Source organism: Podarcis liolepis (assembly GCF_965112155.1).
Source record: "Podarcis liolepis genome assembly, chromosome: 13".
NCBI lineage: Eukaryota > Metazoa > Chordata > Lepidosauria > Squamata > Lacertidae > Podarcis > Podarcis liolepis.
The window spans coordinates 9842895-9856034 of NC_139573.1; the positions used below are offsets into that span (position 1 = coordinate 9842895).

The window sequence follows — 13140 nt, forward strand, 5'->3', positions numbered from 1 at the left end:
GGTAAACTTGTGGTTATTCACATGTCACTGGACTCCAACTCAGGGTTGATGGGGGTTTAAGTCCAATAATATTTGGAAGGCCATCTCTGATCTAAATAGTCTGGGAGTACCGAGACCAGGGAGAAGACTCAGTGGAAGAAGATTGGGGGAAATTTAAAACCTATTTGCAGAAATATTGTAAAATTTCTGAATGTTGATGACATTGAAATGAAATGCTGGGGTTCTAGCAACAAGGTAAAATCTAAGATTAAACCAACAACAGATAAATTAATGGGCCATGAATTTGCTGAACCAACTTTTAAAAGGGATACAAGAACGGGGGATGTGAGGAAGTCAAGCAAATATGTGAATTTAAGATGTAAAATTAAGGAAGAGGGAATTTTTGTGTCTTTCCTATATGTGCTTTTTCTTTTTATTATTAGTTTTTAATGTATGCATTTTGGTATTTTGTATTTTTGTGCTTAATGTTTGTATTGTTGTATTTTGTAGTATGTATTTTGTGTCTTTATATTCTTTTTGTCTTTGTCTTTGTATTTTTTTTTCTATACTTTGCATTGTTAAAATTTAATAAAAAACTTAAAAAAAATAGTCTGGGAGTAGGGTCTCTAAAGGACTGAAACAGATCTACTGGTCTGATCCAATTCTTCATGATATCCGAAACAGTCACACTCAGGCAATTGCAGAGAGTTAAAATTGATTTTTTAAAGGCTAACACAGCTCTGAGGTTTGATTTCCCATTCCTTTTAGGGAAGTGCCAACAACGATGAACAACACCATGGTGAGAGAGTTTATATTGTTGGGTTTGACGGACAACCATCAACTTAAAATTATACTTTTCATCCTGCTAATTGGGGTATACCTTTTGACGATAATGGGGAACATACTGATAATTGTAATAACACTGGTGAATCAACAGCTCTACACCCCAATGTATTTCTTCCTACGACACGTTGCATTTGTGGAGATTGGGTATACCAGTGCCATTATTCCTAAAACACTGGACAACATGGCTACTGGCCAGAAGACTATCTCTCTAGCTGGTTGCTTCACACAGTCCTTTGTGCACTTTGTCCTGGGAACCACAGAATTCCTTCTGCTGGCAGCAATGTCCATTGACAGGTATGTTGCCATCTGCAACCCTCTTCGCTACTCAACCGTCATGAACAATCGGGTCTGCTCATTGCTGGTGCTCTGGTGTTGGGTTGGGGCATTGTTGCTGATCATCGTTCCTGCAGTTGTACTATTCCGGATGCCCTTTTGCGGCCCAAACACCATCAACCATTTTTTCTGTGACAATGGGCCATTGGTCAAACTTGCATGTGCCGACACCAGTCTGCTGAATCTCCTCAATTTCGTCACTGCTACCCTCTCCCTCCTTGGGACCTTGTCTGTAAATACTGCGTCTTATGTCCACATTATCTCTACCATCATGCGCATCCGATCCACTTCAGGGAGGCAAAAGGCTTTCTCCACTTGCGCTTCTCACATCACAGTGGTCTCCATCACTTACAGCAGTTGCATTTTTATGTACATAAAACCCAACCATGATAGTGAAGTGGACTACAGCAAAGGGGTGGCTCTTCTGAACACTGTACTGGCTCCTCTTCTTGTCCCATTCATGTACTGCCTTAGGAACACACAAGTCCAGGATGCCTTGAGAGGAGCATGTAGACAGCTTGTTGCTATTAGGAAGCTCTCAAGATGATTTGGGGTTCAGTTGACACCAGAATAAACATTAATATTAAGCACTGACCATGGAGACACCCATTCAAAATCTGAATCTTGATTTCTTTCAATATCTGAATGCCAGTTATATTCGAGTACCATACATGAGTAAAATATATATCTTTGTTTAGAAAAATCAAGAAAAATCAGATGAAATTCAATATAATTTTTTGCAAATGCAAAACGTACATTCTTTTTGGAAGTTGATAATTCATGTAATAAATGAAATGTTTTGCCAACTAATCCCTTTTGGTTATGTTTATTATTGACTTTTTTACTGCATTGAGAGATGGCCATTCATTTACAAGAAGCTGCCTGTACAATAATCAGCTGCAGTGAGAATAATCTTTGTTTTCTGACACTGGCTGATCGATGAATGCTGTTATGAGAGGATGTTCATATGGTTAAATTGACAGATCTGGTTAACATGTGAGGAAGAAGACAACACAGTAATCAATTTATTGAAAAATTGAACCCTTTTTGTTAACTATGGGTGGAACAAACTGCAAGATAACATTGACCTGTATATTTTGTAAGGAACTTTATGCAGCCAGAATTAGGATAAGGCTTTAAATAGCAAATGATAAGTAAATAATAAACTAAAATTCTTTTTCTGTCTTTTGATTATATGTAACAAATTATATTATTATGCTATTATATATATTTCATAGAATCATAGAATCATAGAGTTGGAATAGGCCACAAGGGCCATCGAGTCCAACCCCCTGCCAAGCAGGAAACGCCATCAGAGCACTCCTGACATATGGTTGTCAAGCCTCTGCTTAAAGACCTCCAAAGTAGGAGACTCCACCACACTCCTTGGCAGCAAATTCCACTGTCAAACAGCTCTTACTGTCAGGAAGTTCTTCCTAATGTTTAGGTGGAATCTTCTTTCTTGTAGTTTGGATCCATTGCTCCGTGTCCGCTTCTCTGGAGCAGCAGAAAACAGCCTTTCTCCCTCCTCTATGTGACATCCTTTTATATATTTGAACATGGCTATCATATCACCCCTTAACCTCCTCTTCTCCAGGCTAAACATGCCCAGCTCCCTTAGCCATTCCTCATAAGGCATCGTTTCCAGGCCTTTGACCATTTTGGTTGCCCTCCTCTGGACACGTTCCAGTTTGTCAGTGTCCTTCTTGAACTGTGGCGCCCAGAACTGGACACAGTACTCCAGGTGAGGTCTGACCAGAGCAGAATACAGTGGCACTATTACTTCCCTTGATCTAGATGCTATACTCCTATTGATGCAGCCCAGAATTGCATTGGCTTTTTTAGCTGCTGCGTCACACTGTTGGCTCATGTCAAGTTTGTGGTCAACCAAGACTCCTAGATCCTTTTCACATGTACTGCTCTCAAGCCAGGTGTCACCCATCTTGTATTTGTGCCTCTCATTTTTTTTGCCCAAGTGCAATACTTTACATTTCTCCCTGTTAAAGTTCATCTTGTTTGTTTTGGCCCAGTTCTCTAATCTGTCGTTTTGAAGTGTGATCCTGTCCTCTGGGGTGTTAGCCACCTCTCCCAGTTTGGTGTCATCTGCAAATTTGATCAGGATGCCCTTGAGTCCATCATCCAAGTCGTTGATAAAGATGTTGAATAAGACCGGGCCCAAGACAGAACCCTGTGGCACCCCACTAGTCACTCTTCTCCAGGATGAAGAGGAACCATTAATGAGCACCCTTTGGAAGGTGGAAGGTGCTGTCCCATATATAATGTTGAAATAGATCTGATAAAGTTCTGTGTGTGGAATCTGGTTGGCCCATCTTCTCCTTTTCCCAGATAGGCAATTGTGTAAATTTGTGGAATCCCTTGCTTTTTATGCACAATGCATTGTGTCCAAGTTAACCTCACTCACTTTGAGTGGCCTTATGTAGCTCTGATACGCTTGCCTCTCACAACTAAATACCTTAGCATATAATGCCTACAGACCTTAAATGCTGTGAGTTTCCCTCAGATTTCCCTCTCTTCTTGGTCCCTTGCTCCATTAGTTCCCTACATCTTCCCAATCCAGCCTTCTCTTCAGTCACGAAACATTCCCTTGTGTTTCTCCTTCTCCATTCATTGCCCATTCAGTCCTTTCCTGCCTATGGATAACCAGCTTCCCCACCCCCGCCATCATTTTATGACCATTCAGGTACAGCCAATCTATTTCAGTGTGCCCAAAAGCATAAGCACTTCTCCTCATGACATTCACACCCACTGGTGACATTCATATCCTCCACACCAAATTTGTCCCTCTGTGTCCTATTGTGTGGGGTAGATTCTGTCAGGAGTTCAGCCTACACTCGAGTAGGACCCTGGCAGAGACACATGCCCAACTGGCATGTTCCCTCCCTCCTGGTTGATCATTTGGGAGCTTCATAAGCTTTCTTCACCCTAAACATCACAGCGACCGATGCCAACCGACACCGGCACACTTAGGGATCCACAGAGTTTGCGCATTTCGCGTGACAGACCTCAGCAACTCAGCGTTTTGGCTAATCTACTTTATTTACATATAAACACACACGGAGCACTGCAACATAGCTCCCGCTCTCTCTAGCATCAGACAGCAAAGAGAGAGAGAAAAAGAACAAAGGACAATAGTCCCACTTCACGGAACACAGTAACATAAACATCCTGTTTCTGTCACTTCCCACTCTGTGGAGTCAAAACATATAATGTCACGTGAAAGACAACAATCCCATGACTGCAATCATGGAGCAGGAATTCTAACAGATTCATCTTATTTTTATTTATTTATTCTGTTAATGTCTATTTCACTTCTGGCCTGGAGAAGGATTATAAAACTGAATGCAGTGGGCCATAGAAGGCCTGGCTATGACAATATTCATGGAATCACATCATATTGTACAAGCTCAGTATAGGTAAGTGAAGGTTAGGTAGGCAACCTACATGTCAGCTATGCTCCTTTGCTGACAGGGAATGAGGAAAATAACATAGAGAGAGAGCAGCTAGGAATGGAATGTGTGTGTGGGGGGGGAGAGAATCCGCATAGAGCAGCAGTAACAATCTCTGAGCATAGAGATACCGGAAGGGAGAGCCAGAGTGAAAGAATGCAGCTTGTCAGCTCAGACATGGACTCGGACACAAGAACACCAGCAGTGCTCTCTCCAAAATCTCATAGGGTCACAAGACTTTACGAGAAGCACGAAAAGGAAAGGAAGAGAAGGTGGGGGTTTTCCTATTGGGTGAAAAGGGGGCAGAGCTTAGTTCCTGCAACTGTGCCATCGGATGATGCCAAAGCCTAGCTGAGCTCTGACCCAGGGTTTGTTATTTGATTAATAAATCTGAAATAATGAACTGCTAGAGTCGTCTTGCGTGTGTGGGAGAGACCCAAGCCATTACACTACATGTCATTTGCAGAACATTAGAGCATGTGATGGATTCGGCCAAAGTCCCATCTTGTCCAACCAGGTGCCTATGGGAAGCCCTCCTGAGCAATTTTCATACAACTCACAATAAGTCTGTTGCTCTTTAGAGAAGCAATATGCATGTCCCTTGTGTATCCTAACAAGCAAAGAGTGAATACCTCTTGCATCATGTGTTTAGGAACATGAACCAGCACCTAGAGATTGCTTCAGTCTTCACCAATGCAGCAAAATATTACTAAGGTAACTAGTTTGTGCAGAAAGCAAGCAAGTAACCCTCCACAAAGCGTTAAGGATGTGGCATGTTCATGGGTTGTGAAAACAGGGAGTGGGAGCCTAAGGTCCATTTACTTAGTTAGCAGGAGAACATTGCCACCATCGCAACTGATGGTTTACTCTTCACCATCATAACCCGCAGGTTCCAACAACTTGGTTTGCATTTGTGAAAATAAGAGCATAGTCTCTCCTCCCTAATTTGATTTTACTGGTAATTGGTGAGTATTTCACTACAACCTCATGTTTTGGCAGTGCAAGAAGTGTTGCGAAGTATTGCAAAAAATTAAAAAGGGAACTGATTGTACATGCATGCATATTTACAACATCATTTAGATTAGATCATGTGTGGAATTGATTATGATGAGCCTTTGGATGGTGACCTAGAGGGGCCTGCACTAATTCATTGGACTGCTGGGGATGGAACATCAACTTTTAATATTTCCAGGACACCCCCCCCCATGTGCAATGAAAATCTTCTGCTTTGGATTCCAGGTAAGGGAAACCTGTTTTTCTCCAGATGTTGCTACACTCCAACTGCCGTCAGCCTCACCCAGCACGACCAATAGTCATGGAAGATTGCAGCGGGAGTCTTAACGTTATCGAGAAAGTCACAGGTTCCCCATTCCTAATCCATACCATTCTAAATAGCCTGAGAGCAAAGTATCTGAAGGACTGTCACATTCTATATGAGAGAGACTGTTCTGAAATATATGGTATATAAATAAATTCTGAATGGCATGATACAAAACAAAAACAACCTGTATCTTTAGCTGGAAGAATAAATGAGAACAGAAACTGATTAAGGCTTTATGGTACATTTATGTGCTTGCCGGATATAATGGGAGTTGTAGTCCAAAAAATCTGGAGGACACCACATTAGTGAAGGCTGGTTTACATGGTAGTTATGAGTCCTTTTGGACAGAGACAGCAGATAATTGACTACCAGATATGGGGTGGGTGGAGGGAAAGACACAACAGAGAACAGCCATCAGCTTGCCTGTGGCTGACAACCAACAGAGGTGGATTCAGGGGAGCACAGCCAGTTCATCCGCATTGGATGCTGAGCTGAGAGGATGGCACAGAGGGCACCACAGCAATAACTTATAATGAAGGCCAGAGGTGGTGGGGTGCCAAATTTTGACATCGCACAGGGTGCTGCTGAAATTTGAAAGCCCAAAGTCCATTGCTGCAACCCCTGAGATGATCCAATACTTCATGATACTAGTGGCAATGCAAGAATCAAAGCTGAACAACTTGTGCTTATTTTAAGTGGTCAGTATTGAAATGATTGATGTCTCTTTACTTACAGAGATGTGCCTAAAATGAGGAACAACACCATGGTGAGAGAATTAATACTTTTGGGCTTGACGGGCAACCATGAACTTGAAATCATCCTTTTCCTACTGCTAATGGGGGTATACCTTTTGACAATAGTGGGAAACATACTGATTATTCTAATAACACTGGTAAATCAACAGCTCTATACCCCAATGTATTTCTTCCTACGACATGTTGCATTTGTGGAGATTGGGTATACCAGTGCCATTGTTCCTAAAGCTTTGGCCAACATAGCCATAGGCCAGAAGACTATCTCTCTAGCTGGTTGCTTCACACAGTCCTTTCTGTACTTTGTCCTGGGAACCACAGAGTTCCTTCTGCTGGCAGCAATGTCCATTGACAGGTATGTGGCCATCTGCAACCCTCTTCGCTACTCTACCATCATGAACAATCGGATCTGCTCATTGCTAGTGCTCTGGTCTTGGGCTGGGGCATTGTTGCTGATCATCGTTCCTGCAGTTGTATTATTTCGGATGCCCTTTTGCGGCCCAAACACCATCAACCATTTTTTCTGTGACAATGGCCCACTGATGAAACTTGCATGTGCCGACACAAGTCTGCTGGAGCTCCTCAGTTTCCTCATTGCTGTTCTTTCTCTCCTTGGGACCTTAGCCATAAACATTGTGTCCTACATCAATATTATCTGCACCATCATGCACATCCCGTCAACCACAGGGAGGCAAAAGGCTTTCTCCACTTGTGTTTCTCACTTCACTGTGGTCTCCATCACTTATGGCAGTTGCATTTTCATGTACATAAAACCAAGAGGGACCAGTGAGTTAGGCTTCAGGAAAGGGGTGGCTGTTCTAAACACTGTTGTCTCTCCTCTTCTGATCCCATTCATATACTGCTTGAGGAATAAACAGGTTCAAGATGCTTTGAGAGCAACAATTAGACAGCTTGTTGCATTTTGGAAGGGTGGTTCAGGTATATCAGAGCAAAAAAATAATACTAAACAGTAAGTATTATACATATGGTTGCTGAAGCTGTACTTAGAAACTAACTTTCTTTTGTCAACTTCTAGGAACTCAATGTCATTTATATTCTGGTAATATATTGTGGGATAACCAGCTTCATATAAGCAATATGCTTAAGTTAAATTAATGCATGAAGGAGTTAATGCCATGGTGTAAGCTGTCCTGCCAGTCTTAGTTCCCTCCACCTCACACAGGCCTACTGTTGTACTTCAGTCAACCAGAGAAGTTCAGTGGTGAAAGAGGTCTGAACTAGTTTCTCCAAGTTCAGACTGTGTGGCTCTTACGAGACATTCTTGTGTTCCTATACCAATTATTTAAGAAACTTCACCACTGTAACTAAGCCAAGTTTTACTGCCTGTGCCACATTTTTTTGAATGCTGTATGGAAAAGCACATGAACCTGACCTTTGGAAAGTTTGTAAGTAAACAATTTCTTTAACTTACCAGATGCAGGGTCTTTTTCTATCATAATGGAAGAGGGAAATTTTGGAAGGAACTCACAAGGGCATATTTTAAAGGTCTAATGGCCTATATTTCCACTCTTTACTTTGCTGCACAGTTTGCGATTTTAAATCTTTGCTGCGGTTCTCTCCCCAAAGAGCACTTGCCCCAAATCTGGATATTGGCATTGAAGGAATTCTCCTTTTAATACCATATTTTTTTCCTTGCCACCAACATGTATGTGGGAAATGTGTGTGTGTGTGTGTGTGTGTGTGTGTGTGTGTGTGAGAGAGAGAGAGAGAGAGAGAGAGAGTGCACTGATTCACCAACACTGTATTCAGGAAATGTGAGACATTTTCAAGAAAAGAGCAAATACAGATAATCTGGACACAGAACTCCCCACTAGCCTACATTCCAAAACAGGAATTCAGGAAGTTGTGGTATGAAGTTTGTAAGGAGTGTGGTTTAGTAGTTAAGAGTATTGGACTGGGACTGGATAGCTCAGGCTTAAATCTGCACTCAACTTGTAAGATCTCTGTGTGACCCTTAGGCCAGTCAATCTTTCTTAGCCTTACCTACTTCACAGACCTCTTGCGAGGATAAAGTGTGGAGGAGAATCAACATATATCGCCTTGAGCTCCATGAAGAAAGACAGAAAATGCATACATACATATTTACATATGTGCATACATAATTCATAGGTGTGAGACAGTGGACACTTTTTGGGGTTTGATGCTGTGTGGGAAAAGTGATATTTGAATGGTCACTTGAGTTCCACAAGCATACTGATGTGTCTTTGCTTGCAGAAGGCTTATTGATTTTGAGGAATATTTCATCAAAGGGGAGGAGAAGGTAATTCCTTTTCTTTCCTTCTCTCTACATTGTCCCATACTTCCCTTCAAGTCTGCTCTAGAAGGTTGGAAGACCCTGTGGAACAGCATGAGACATGATGTTGGGAGCTAGAAGAGAAACACAATACAGTATTTGCTGAAAAACACCTTCCCTAAGTTGAAGGACAACACAGAAAACAAGGCTGACTATTTGTTCAATTGTTATGAATGGAGCATTTGTTAGAAATGTCTGTTCAGTCACCTGAGGGCACTGTGCTAGTTTAGGAGGTTAAAGGAAAGACCATGTGGCACACAAAGTTTTGCCCTTCAACACCTCACCATTTGTCAGGCTTTGGGGACTCGGCTTCCTCCCCGCTTTGGCTGGAGATAAGCAGAACAAAGCAAAAAGAGTTGCATACCATTTAAAGAGTCTTGAATGATCACAGCAAAAGAACAAAGCAGCCATTCTCAGAATGACGGTGTTCCCAATTAAGGTTTCCACCCACTTCCTCTCTAGTCACTTCCGCGCCTTGCAACCTGATCTCGCAACCGCTTCGCTTTCTGGGCTGCCACCTTATCTGCTCGCTGTGATCTTGGGCTGGGCAGATGTGGGCTTTCAAGTGAGAGAGTCAGATAACTCTCTCTCTCCCCCAGTTCTTCTTCTTCTAGCTGTTCACCACCACCACCCCCAGTTCGTCCCAACTTTTGTCTTCAGAACTATGCCCCTCTGCAAACCACTGCTTCAAATCTATACTGCTCCACTGCTCCTGGGCAGCTTCACAGTCCTGGTCAGGAGCAGGGGGCGGCTCCCACCATTCCTCATCAGGGCAGTATTCCTCAGCCTGGTCTCTGACATCATTGCTCCCTGCTGCTCACCATCCTTGCATGAAGTGGCCCTCTCATTCCAGCCAATGGTAGGGCCAGCACTGTCCATTGGTCCATTGGCCAAATCAAACAAAATTAACAAAGCATCCCAACAAAAATTTTGCATTCCTTAGGTAGCCAACTGATACCACCCTAACAAGATGTCAGTTCCGTGTGATGTAGAAATTAGGTCTTTAGTGTGGTGGCACTACTCTCTCCCATTTCATGCCTGACAGTGACCACCTCTGTTGTCTTCAAAGCACCAACTGATGACCTTCTTTTTCAAGGCATTTAAGTGGAGATTTTTATCATCCCTGGCTGCATCTACATTGAATTTCAAATTGTCTCTATATATGGCATTTAAAAAAATGTTTTACATACAAAACTGTTGTAATTGTTTTATCATCAGTGCTTTTATTATAAAATATATTCTAGATATTTTATAGGCAGTGATTCATGAATAGGGGTAAAATAAACTAAATGAATCCCAGCTTCGAAGTAAAGCAGTCCCTGCCTCCCACATCCCCGTACACAAAGTGAATTCTCTAGTGAATTTAGTTACGGTATTCACCAATTAACCTCAATGGGAATAGTTACAAGAGCAAAGGAGGAAAAACTTTGGCAAGCATGATGATGTCATCCTTATTGAACCAAGAAAGATGATCATTATTTATACAGGCACGAGAAGCAGCTTGAAAGATTTATCTCTCCTTCTTTTCCCCACCCCAGTCCCCACAAATTTTCCTCTCGCCGCTCTTTCCTTCTTTCTGTGTGTTCCACTGCCCTGAATGCGACACTGCTGTAGGCAGCTTGAGAAAGAACCATCCACCTTGGGCCTGCCTATAAGAAACAAGTCTAGAGTGAGAGACCTGGAACTGTTATCATTGTGGAACTTTTGTGGGTGAGGTGAGAGTTTGTTTCGACCCTGGGTGAAAACCTGGGGGCTGAGAGTTGTATTAATGGAACATTTTTATATGTAACTGTATATTTTTGTAATATTTTGTTTAAGTTGTCTGTGGTTGCTTGAGATTTTTGTACACTGCTTAGAGATATTTTTAATATATTAAGTGGAGAATAAAGTAAATAATCAACCAATCTTCAGCTAGTGGGTCAGTACCCACTAATAGATCATGACCTGTTCCAAGGTGGATTGCAACAGGAGAAAATATATGGCAAATATTAAGAAATAGGTCCATAAATGTATATTTGCCTTAAAAGCAGATCCTGGATCTGTAAAGACTGAAGGTCAATGTGTTGACTATTTGAGAAAGATATAAATGTTTAACTTAACATACATTGATTAATTCCTCCCATTGTTTCATTTTCCAAATTGCTTTATTCTTGGTTGCTCATATTTCAGCATTCCCTACAGATTGCTGTCAATGCTGCCTTTAGACATTATAACAATGGCTGGAGACATCTTGAGTTTTCCATTACCAATTGGATTTCTTTTCTTTTCTAGAAAACCTTCTCTACAAATGAATGATGAATGCCTACAATGGAAAACAAGTCTACCATAGTTGCTGAATTCATCCTTGTGGGCTTCACCAGTGTCCGGTGGCTACAACTTCTCCTGTTCATACTTCTCCTCATCACCTACTTCTTGACCATTGGTGGGAACGTCCTCATCATCTCCATCACCTTGCTTGACCATCGTCTCCAGACCCCCATGTATTTCTTCCTCAGAAATTTCTCTCTCTTGGAAATTGGTTTCACCTCTTCCACCATCCCCAAGGTTTTGCTCAACCTGGCCTTTGATGTCAAAACCATTTCTGTTGCAGGCTGTTTCACTCAGTCCTTTTTCTATTTCATACTGGGGACCACTGAATTCTTCCTCTTGGCTACTATGTCCTTTGACAGATACGTGGCCATCTGTAATCCACTTCGCTATACAACCATCATGAACAGTCGTCTCTGTACCCACTTAGTGTTGGGTTCTTGGATATTCAGTTTCCTATATCTTATTGTTCCTCTTATTTTGTTGTTCCGTTTACCCTTCTGTGGCCCAAATGTCATCAATCACTTCTTCTGTGATAATCTGCCATTGGTAAAGCTTGCTTGCACTGATACTCAGTCCCTAGAATTGCTGGATTTTCTCCTGGCCACTTTCAGTGTCCTGGGAACTTTAACTGTGACCATAGTTTCATATATTAAGATTATTTCTACTATCATGCACATCCCTTCAAAGGCAGGGCAGCAGAAAGCCTTCTCAACCTGTGCCTCCCACCTTCTGGTTGTCTTCATCACCTATGGAAGCTGCATTTTTATGTATGTCAAACCAAGGCAGAGTGGGGGACTGGACCTCAGCACAACGGTCGGTGTTCTGAACAATGTGGTGTCTCCGCTACTCAACCCGTTCATCTACAGCTTGAGGAACAAGCAGGTCAAGGAGGCCCTGAAAGATGTAATTGGTCAGAGAATTAAGTTTTCTGGGATTTCCAAGCACTGATGATTTGAAATGGGACTGTAGAAAGGTTTTAGAAACATGGGAGGGTGTATTGTACTGAGAGAGACCTTTGGTGCATCTGGCCCTGTATTTTCTATACTGATGGGTAGAGACTTGCCAAGGGTTCAGACAGAGGACATTCCTAATCCTATGTGGAGATGCAAGGGATTGAACCAGTGACCTTTTGTGTGCTCAGTCAAATACATGCTACCCCCACACAAAAGGTGGATGTTCTGCCCACACAAACACCGTTATTGTTTTGCTAATAGTGATCCTTCCTTTTCCTCTTTCTGCTCCTTCTATTCACTCCCCTCTGAATCAAACAGCAACAGTGTTCATTACATAGTATCAGTGACTAAAACAATTTAGGTAAAGAGCATCCAGGTTCAGGATTGAATTTGTTACCAGCAGAATGAATTCTCATTGTTTCCCAACGGCATTCAGTTCAACTGATATTCTGCCAACAAACGCAAAGGCATTCAGTGTGAATGGTTGGCAAAAAAACTTGAAAACTGCTGAGATAATAAAATAAAAAGGAGGGTAAAAGAAGGAAGAAAGCAAAGTTTTGGGAGAAAATAGTTTTCTTTTGTTAGTTACTGCCAATATACAGTGGTACCTCGGTTTGCCTACGTCTTGGTTTGCATATGTTTTGGATTACAAACACATCAAATCCGGAAGTGTGTGTCCAGGTTTGCAACCTCTCTTTTTTTATTACAACCCATTATTTTTTTGGGGACTACGAACAATTTTTGGGGGAGGCCTCATTGGCGAAAGCGCACCTTGGGTTACAACCTGTTTTGGTTTACAAACGGACCTCCGGAACGGATTATGGCTGTAAACCAAGGTACCACTGTATATGTAATTTTCATGTAA

General features: G+C 42.0%; 3 protein-coding genes across 3 annotated transcripts; all 3 read left to right on the forward strand.

Moving 5' to 3' along the window:
• Positions 1 to 763: 763 nt before the first annotated feature.
• On the forward strand, positions 764 to 1705 carry LOC310692472 (olfactory receptor 6E1-like; the record flags this gene model as incomplete). Its single annotated transcript, XM_083473418.1, has 1 exon — positions 764 to 1705. The coding sequence occupies one exon, from the start codon at positions 764 to 766 to the stop codon at positions 1703 to 1705; it is 942 nt and encodes a 313-aa protein (XP_083329544.1).
• A 4989-nt stretch (positions 1706 to 6694) lies between these two features.
• On the forward strand, positions 6695 to 11303 carry LOC310692473 (olfactory receptor 6E1-like; the record flags this gene model as incomplete). Its single annotated transcript, XM_083473419.1, has 2 exons — positions 6695 to 7637; positions 11284 to 11303. The coding sequence occupies 2 exons, from the start codon at positions 6695 to 6697 to the stop codon at positions 11301 to 11303; spliced, it is 963 nt and encodes a 320-aa protein (XP_083329545.1).
• A 16-nt stretch (positions 11304 to 11319) lies between these two features.
• LOC310692474 (olfactory receptor 6E1-like) lies at positions 11320 to 12270 on the forward strand (the record flags this gene model as incomplete). Its single annotated transcript, XM_083473420.1, has 1 exon — positions 11320 to 12270. One exon carries the CDS (start codon positions 11320 to 11322, stop codon positions 12268 to 12270), a length of 951 nt encoding a protein of 316 aa, XP_083329546.1.
• Between the last annotated feature and the right edge of the window lie 870 nt (positions 12271 to 13140).